The sequence below is a fragment of the Ptiloglossa arizonensis genome, chromosome 8, assembly GCF_051014685.1.
Source record: "Ptiloglossa arizonensis isolate GNS036 chromosome 8, iyPtiAriz1_principal, whole genome shotgun sequence".
NCBI classification, from domain to species: Eukaryota; Metazoa; Arthropoda; class Insecta; order Hymenoptera; family Colletidae; genus Ptiloglossa; species Ptiloglossa arizonensis.
The window spans coordinates 20,880,795-20,889,403 of NC_135055.1; the positions used below are offsets into that span (position 1 = coordinate 20,880,795).

At 40.7% G+C, this 8,609-nt stretch overlaps 2 protein-coding genes across 4 annotated transcripts; both read left to right on the forward strand.

The window, feature by feature from the left end:
- Positions 1-686: 686 nt before the first annotated feature.
- Positions 687-3,610, forward strand: Phm (Peptidylglycine-alpha-hydroxylating monooxygenase). Its single transcript, XM_076317983.1, has 3 exons — positions 687-1,370; positions 1,519-1,737; positions 1,828-3,610. The coding sequence occupies exons 1-3, from the start codon at positions 1,254-1,256 to the stop codon at positions 2,497-2,499; spliced, it is 1,008 nt and encodes a 335-aa protein (XP_076174098.1). The 5' UTR covers positions 687-1,253; the 3' UTR covers positions 2,500-3,610.
- Positions 3,611-3,760: 150 nt separating this feature from the next.
- Positions 3,761-8,608, forward strand: LOC143150008 (uncharacterized). 3 transcript variants are annotated; one of them, XM_076317986.1, is made up of 4 exons: positions 3,761-4,291; positions 4,734-5,121; positions 7,664-8,057; positions 8,124-8,608. In XM_076317986.1, the coding sequence occupies exons 3-4, from the start codon at positions 7,901-7,903 to the stop codon at positions 8,579-8,581; spliced, it is 615 nt and encodes a 204-aa protein (XP_076174101.1). In that variant the 5' UTR covers positions 3,761-4,291; positions 4,734-5,121; positions 7,664-7,900; the 3' UTR covers positions 8,582-8,608. The 3 variants fall into 3 exon arrangements, with proteins under 3 accessions (XP_076174101.1, XP_076174100.1, XP_076174102.1); XM_076317985.1 differs by having other exon boundaries at positions 3,761-5,121; XM_076317987.1 differs by lacking the exons at positions 3,761-4,291; positions 4,734-5,121 and having other exon boundaries at positions 7,780-7,895; positions 7,972-8,057.
- The last annotated feature ends 1 nt before the right edge of the window (position 8,609 follows it).

The window sequence follows — 8,609 nt, forward strand, 5'->3', positions numbered from 1 at the left end:
ATGTTCCTGTTCCGTTTCCAGCGAGTGTAACACGGACGAAGAAGTGTCAAATGGACATTTTATCACGTGGAAGTTAGTATTGCATAAATCGTATTACTGACTAAATGAAAAATGCGTAATTTTGTAGCGCACCCCGCGTTTATAAGTGTTGACTTTAGAAACCGTATACAATTCAATCTCCGAAATTGGCAATGTTAGAAAATGTATAATGTCTTCTCTCTTACCAGATGTGCAACATTACCATTATTGTTTCACAGCACAAGTAGGATTGCCGTTTATTAACGCTTAGTAAGTGCCACAACTGTGTTAATACTTATCGGAATCATTTATAACAAGGAGCAGATTAAAGCTTAAACCTTATAACTTTTAAAAAAAATTTCATATCTTTTTCATTGACTCGTAATTTAAGATCGCATAAAGAAAAGCAGGGAAAGAATTTCTATAATACCTTTAGAAATTATTTTATGTTACTAAACGTAATATAAAAATTACATTTGACCGAGTAATAATGCAGTTTAGACAATGTTTAGAAGATTATTAACAATAGTTTGAAAAAATCCCTTAATGAATTAATTTTATTTTACATATTGTCCATGTGGCGCCATCCGTGGGAATCCGTCCAAGTTTGTCGAGAAATAATTTTTCTTTACGTCATTAGATGTCGCCACAAGAACTATATTCATACTTTGCAATTGTCCATGTGGCGCCATCCATGGCAATTCATCCAAGTTTGTCGAGAAATAATTTTCGTTTTTATCGCTAGATGGCGCCACGAAGACTGTATTCACAGTTTGACAGGTTTAAAACGCTTTTTTGCGTACGCAACAAGAAATTGAAGTACGAAATGTTTATTAACAAACGTGTAGAGGTTCAAACATTCACTAAAACTGTTCGCCTTCACAGTTTTTGCAATACCTTAAAAAATTGTGGAATTTCTCAATTGGAAGATCTTCTATAACACGAATTGAGTCATTCTTAGCGTATTATTTCTTATTTACTTAGGCAAAAGAGTGTTTTAAACGTGCCGATGTGTGAATGTAGTCTTCGTAGCGACATCTAGCGATGCAAAGAGAAATTATTTCTCGACAAACTTGGGCGATTTACCGTAGATGGCGCCACTTGGACTATATTGGAGCTATTTCAACCATAGTGTACCTACGTGGGACTAAATAATATCGATCCGAAGCATTTGACGTATTCATATGAGTTTCCATGCACGTATTCATAAAACTGTGTAAAAATTTATAGAAAAAATGAATGGAAAAAGCACGTTTGTTAATTACATTTTACTTGCGATTTTATTCAAGTCTATAGAATGTAATAGCGTCAAAAAATATTCGTTACTTATGCCAAATGTTACACCAAACAAGGTAAATATGACAAATTTCTTTTAAAAATGATTTATATAAAGTAAGTTTAAAGTTTACATAGTGTTGATGTTAATGTTTTATTTCTATTATTATGTGTTTTTTCTATGTAGATGCATAATAATGTAAACACGCTATATTCAATTTATAGGAAGAACTATATTTATGTACCCCCGTAAAAGTAGATCCTTCCCAAAATTACTACGTGACAGGTTTTGAACCAAATGCTACAATGGCAACTACTCATCATATACTTTTATATGGTTGTGGCAAACCAGGTAGTTCAAAGCTTGTTTGGGATTGCGGAGAAATGGGACATCGTATGAATGAGAACGACGAAACTATGGTTCCTTGCGCGGAAGAATCACAGGTATATTAAATAGTAGAACGAGAAATGATATGAAATAGTTAACCAAAAGTATTGATTGTTATTAATTAGTCATATTAATGTTACCTATAGATATTATATGCTTGGGCAAGAGACGCGCCAACGTTGATTTTGCCAAAAGGAGTGGGTTTTAAGGTTGGCGGGGATTCTCCGATTAAGTATTTAGTTTTACAAGTTCATTATGTGCATATTGATCGGTTTAAAGATGGTAGAACAGACGATTCTGGTGTATTTCTTCATTACACGTTACGTCCATTAAATAAGTTGGCTGGTGTTCTTTTGTTGGGAACTTCGGGTACTATACCTCCTAAGAGTACTACATATATGGAAACAGCCTGCACGATAAAAGAAAACAAGGTTATCCATCCTATTGCGTATCGAACGCATACGCATTCGCTTGGAAAAGTTGTTTCTGGATATTTGATAAAACCAGATTATACGTGGATAGAACTGGGCAAACAGGACCCTATGACTCCTCAAATGTTTTATCCTATACATAATGAGGTTCCAGCTAGGCAAGGCGATCAAATAGCGGCTCGTTGTACTATGCATAGTACGCGCGATAATTGGACGTACATAGGTGCGACTAAGGCAGACGAAATGTGCAATTTCTACTTAATGTATTATGTTGAGAACAATGAACCGTTATCTATGAAGTATTGTTTTACCGTTGGACCTCCTATTTATTATTGGAAAAATGCTGGACTTCTTAACATTCCTAACGTAGAGGCATCCAGTCTATAATGGAAAGTAGTCTTAGTTACCTGGTATAAAAATTGGTACACGCACAAGACTGTTGACAATGGAACAGATTTTAGTGGAAGTATATTATCCAGTTGGTGTTGTAAAACGGAACTCGATTTTTAACAAGGTTAGCGTTTCATTTTTATTAGATACTTACAAGAATCTCTAATTTAATTTTATTTCTTGGTTGAATCGCACTGTACATAATATTGTCTAATATCAAAAACATTATCGTATCGTTATACCATAGGAAGTTGATTATAACGAGAAAAGGTTAATGTAAAGATGTAGGCCTATGAAACGCAAGATTTAATATTTTTACTACTTTTCTTATTTACCGGTCGCCAATACATGTTAACGATTATCGTCCGTATACAGTTAACAATTTATTTTCGATACGCACACCTTTTAGTCGAGATTACTTTTATTAATTCTATAATAGCTTAAATAATTTATTTTACATATATTTTACAATTATTTTTTATTATCCAGTATTTTAGAAAATATGACGAATATTTGTAAATTAGTTACTTAAATTTATTCAACTTTCCATAATATTTATTTTGTAAATTTGATATATTTTCTACATCCACCGAGTTTGTTGCAAAGAAATGAAAAATTAATAGAATATTTTTCAAAGTAACAATGACGCAACTCCGCAGTGAAAGAATCACACATACAAGTACTTAACACGAACCATATACATATGTAATAGCATTTATTTAGAACTAATTGACTGAAAGTGAAGGATTTCCATGGTGTCCTATGATACAACTTTACATGTAAATATAATTAACCTTTTGATTACGAAGAGTGCATATACATATATTTGCCCATATATAATATTCTATTTATTAAATTTATTTTTCTAACAAACCATTTCGATCAAGTTCATGAAAAATCTATAAAAAAAAAAAACATGTGCGTCACGGGCAACAAGAACAGTAATTGTTACGTTGCATACACCGTGGTCACTTTTAATTTCAAACGTACAGGGATCAGAGGGTTGATATAAATTATTTTCGAAAATATACAGAAGAAGCGCAGATTTGTTTCTATAAACTTAATAATATTATAACGATATATCAATAAATCATGCATATATTGAAAATTGTAATTTGTTCAATCTCTGTTACAATTTTGTTTCGAACATTTTTTATCCCCGTATATATTGTTACGTTGGTATCAATGATGCGTTCAAATTTTTCAGTTGGTTATCGATTTCTTTCCGATACAGTGACTTATAACGTACGGTTTTCGATTGTCGCATTGGTTTTCTATATTAGAATGCGACAAATTTACGTATTTACGGTACCGATCGAGATTATCGCGAATTAGCTGACCTTTGATCGCTATTACAAAATCGTATTCGCCGAATATACAATTACTCGTCAAAGCGGGTGAAAGGCTCTGTGAAATAAATCTGTGGATAAAATTTTCGATCAGAATTAATTGTTTCGAGGAGAATTCGTGAGCGAATTAATTAATTATCGTCGAATCGTTGCCGTGCGTTCGCTCGATTACGATCGAACGTAATTATTTACACAAAATTCATCGTCTATCGTAAAAATGATTCCCAACGCAAAGGAAACGATACTCGTGATTAATCGACAATACGTTCCGCGTCCTTGTAATATCGATAAATACGTAAAAATGTTCGACAAGATTTATCGTCTCGCAAAATGGGTCCTTGTCAAAAGTGTGTCGACCGAGCGCGTACGTACGTACGTACGTTTTTGGAAAACAAATGAACGGTGAAAGTGCAGCGAGTGTGTAGAAGAATCTAACGAAGGTGCGGTCGAGCACATTATAACCTATCGATGCGTCTTCGAAAGAACACACACCGCGTGCTTCTTTTTCGATTTTGCGTTTATGGATCTCTTTCGCGCAGGATTCGAACGAACGATTCGTCGCGACAGAAAACCTCGCGATGCATCTTCGCCGATTCAAATTCGATCGAGCGAATTTTCGAACAGGGAAAATGCGTATCGTACTTGCATTTTTTCTACTGTTGCAGCTCGCGGATATCTCCGCGAACGCTCGTTAAGAGAATATTTTAGATTTCCTATAGGTTAATTGGCGCCGATTCTCGAGTTACCACCTGCAAAATTGGAAACCGGTTTCTCTCGTTACGTCGTTCGCGTACGCGTCTTCTCTTTGAGAACGATTCGGTATCAATGTTCACGGGACTCGGCTATTATCTCGCTGTGAAAAACAAATTATTTCTTTCGTAGATCGCGCATACGCTACGCGTCGTTTCTCTCCTCGATCACGTCATCCCGGCCGCTTAATTTGTCCACATTGAGCAGCGGATTTCGTTTCTCTCCGCGCAGGCGCTAGGAGCATGCGTACGAAAAGCGTATTGAACATCGTAAGCGCAATTTCGTAGCGCACCGTTACGCGGGAGAGTTTGTCGATTTCTTGGCTCGACGAGTACAGAGAAGAAAGTAGAGAAAAAAATGAGCTAACGTCGGCGATACGTGGCAATACCGGGCGAGAGTTTTGCTGAAACACGAAGCACTTGCAGGAAAGTAACGACGTTTTGGCCGCTGATCGGAGAATAATGACGCTCGTCGGTACCGGACATGATCTCTCACCGGCTGAAATCGGACGATCGCTATGGTAATAATACGTCCGCGTTGCATACAAATACGCGCTAGCAAACGAGAAAAGAAGTATGCAGGTAGAAAGTCGCGAACAAGAGGGAACCTCGATCGTGTCGTAAGGGCGAGATTCGGCGATAAAAGAAACGTTCCGTCTAACCTCAATCGTATTAGACACGCGTCCAATTCGCGCAGTTCCCCAAGTGTAAACAACGAACAACGAATACCACTGCGTGAAAGTAAAACGTACACGTGTACGTTTTTACACTTCCGGTATTCGGTAGTCATCGTCGGTCCCTTTCGAACGACAAACCCGAAGGTCGGGAACCGACGAATCGTCGTCTCGAAAGTAAACGTTCGTCGGACCGTGTTTCGGTATATATTTTCCGTGTTCAGTCGTACTAATGGAGTCAATGAGAAGCAATTCTCGAAGTAACCGACGTTAGACATCTTGCGTCCCGATCGTGAACGCAAACTGCTACCGGACGAGAAAGAAAAACGTTGGTCTGCGTTTTAACGGCGCGTGGTTTCGTTAGTATACGTCGAAGAGAAAGTTGACCAAATATTGGATAAGTTAATCGCGGTGAATTGTTTTAAACGAAACGTTCGACTTTCGTTCCAGATTTCGTAACGCTGAAACGAAAACGAACTCCGACGGGGATAAATAATCGAAACTCTCTCTCTCTTTCTCTCTCATGTTTATTGTAAATAGGGAATTTTCTTCTTTTCTCTCGCTGCGTATTTTGGAAAAATCCTCTCGGGTGGGGGATTTTATCCCGGAGTGTGCGATAACTCTCTCTCTGTCGACGCGTTTTCGTGTTTTAGTAATATCCTTGTTCGCGGGTCGGTGATCGCGATCTCTCCCCGTGGCTAGTCCTCTCGCTCGTGTATCTTGTTAACGGAGCGTACGTGTTCGTTGTTCGTTGGGCAGAGGTTTGGTAACGCGTGAATGAAAACGGCGCGTCACGCGCGCAGAAAAGTATCATCGTCGGTAAAAGCATGTCTCGTCGTTAGGAAAGCGACTGGAGCACATGCAGCCCGATTGACTGAACGCTCTGCAGGCAACTTCGAAAGTAAGGCCTCGATCACGTTTTGTTCGATGTCAGCTTGGCGCGCGCGCGCGCGAGCTCACGAGCTCGCGAGCGCACTCACGCATCGAGTAGACGCGGCCCGAGAGCTTCGTTTCCTTTTTCTCTCTTTCCCGTTTATCCGGCACGGCGCTTTTCCGACACGACGAATCGCAAACCGCGTTCGTTCGATCCTTTATCCGCTCGATCTTACGTAACGCGAAATTCCCTCGCGAGCGCGTCGCGTACTCTTTCGCGAAAGAAGACCGAGACTTTGGAATTTATTTTCGAAACGAAACACACAGAGGGGAGCAACGAACTTCGATAACGAAATTCGACGTAGAACGGTAATCGAGACTTTGGGATTCATTTCCGGAATTAAATCACAGATGCCGTGGTAGCAGCGAATTTCGATAATGATTAACCGGGCGCGGAATACGAAAACATAGACGGAGGCTTTGGAATTTTGTTTCGAAATTTCATCGAAAATTGTACAAAGGGAACGGAAAATTTCTAGAACGATAGACAAAGCGTCGATCGAAATACGCGAAGAGTAAAGTTTTAGAAATTTCTATTCGAAATTCCGCGGATAATCGCAAAAGCTACCGCGTATTTAGTTTAACCGTGAAATTGATAATAATGGTAAAAAGAAAAAAAAAGCGTCGCGCGAAAATATGTAAATAAATGTATCTACAGAGTATATAAAAATAGAGTACACAGAGAGCCTCTTTTCGTTCGAAGCGGACGTTGCGCCGTGAGCGCGTTATTTATTTAACTCGGGCAAATGAAACTGTTCGGATCCGATTTGTTTGCGAGCTCACGTGAAATTACAATTTCAGCCGGACAAACCGACGCCGTGTGCCGTCCGTTTGAAGCGCATATTAATACCGAAATAATCGCGCCGTAATGAATTTCTTCTTCGGTATTGATCGTCGTGAACGAACCAACGTTACGAACGTTACGTTGGGAACACGTTACGTTAGAATTTCACTTCGTAACGCGCGGCTCGGACGAGGTCGATATTTCGCCAGTCCCGTGCGTCTACCGAGTTTAGATCTGAAAACATATCTTGTCCATTAACGGCGAACGAGGCTACATTGCGTCGCCTCGGATGCGCGTATTTGTCAATGTGGCACATCTTCGAAGAATTCTCGCGAGAATAAACACGCGTTAAACGCTCGGCTCTCGATAACGTTTGCATTTCTTTCTCTCTTTCGGTCTCACGAAGACGGCAAAACGCGTGTACACGTTTTACCGCCGCACAGCCCCCTTTGGCCATCGTTCGGTTCGCTCCTCGCGACGACCGATCGATGCTTCTTCGTGCCGTATCGAGAACCAAAAAATTCTCATCGCGACTAGCCACGACAGCGAATCGTCGCCAATTTATTCCCTCGTGTCTCCCGCGACCTTTATATTTATTTTTTCCACCGTCCGGTAAAATCGCAACGGAACGAGTCCCGGGCAAAATCTAACGAAAATTTATCTATTTTCCAGGCAAGTTTATCCGACGTCTCGTACCGCGAAGCTCACGAATCTTCGGTAGATAGCGATGGGATCGAACGTATCGCAAGTAACATCGAAATCTAACGGGACGCGTTCGGGGAATAAAACACGAGTGTTTCCAAACGCCATCGATCGTAGGTTGAATTACAATTTCGTTTATAATCGAATTTACACCGAAAGTATAAATATGGTATTTTAATTGTTCGATGGATCGAGACTCGAGGTAGTATGAAAAACTGGTATAAAAATCTTACGCAAAGCTACGTAATTCTAACCGATATATATTTTCTTTTCCACAGAATTAGGATTCTGTTCCGCGTCCTTGGATTCACCGATACTCGCATCGAACGTAAAGAATCTTTCCCTTTCCTCGCACTTCCTTCGGGTAAGAACTCGAATTTCGAAAGTCCGACTCGTTACGGATCGTTGGTTGCATCTTGGTTAATTTCAGTGACGGTGTGCCCTACGAGACCGATGTACCAACGAACCTTCGAACCTTCGAACCTTCGAACTGGATCGACGGTGCGCCAAGGGATGCACCTGCGGGGGATGCGGCCGAACCGCGTACGACTCCGCGGAGAGCGGCAAATCGGAGCCGGGAGGGTGATGGAAAGGAGAAAGAGACACGTGGGACAAGAGAGAAGTCGCGATTGGTTAAGCCGGTTGGAAAAGCCCGCCTGGCTGCTCGACCGGCCGGCACTTCGCTCAGTTCTCCACTGTGCTCCGAGCGAACCGGAGCTTTCGCCGACCAGATACCCGCAGGCCGCCGAGACCCTCGTTCTCTTTTGCGCGCCTCCTTCGGAACGTGCATCACGCCACGATCGATCGATCCGATCCGATCTGATCCGATCCATCTCGCTCCATAGGAGTCGCGCGAATATCCCCGGGCACTTTTCGTTAGCCACGTAGGGGGGAAAAAAAGTTCACGACCGGGAAA

Coding starts and splice junctions, on each gene's coding strand:
- Phm (XM_076317983.1), top strand. CDS start 1,254: ATGAATGGAAAAAGCACGTTTGTTAATTACATTTTACTTGCGATTTTA. Junction 1,371..1,518: donor CAAATGTTACACCAAACAAG/GTAAATATGACA, acceptor TTCAATTTATAG/GAAGAACTATATTTATGTAC. Junction 1,738..1,827: donor CTTGCGCGGAAGAATCACAG/GTATATTAAATA, acceptor TGTTACCTATAG/ATATTATATGCTTGGGCAAG.
- LOC143150008 (XM_076317985.1), top strand. CDS start 7,901: ATGAAAAACTGGTATAAAAATCTTACGCAAAGCTACGTAATTCTAACC. Junction 8,058..8,123: donor TTTCCTCGCACTTCCTTCGG/GTAAGAACTCGA, acceptor GGTTAATTTCAG/TGACGGTGTGCCCTACGAGA.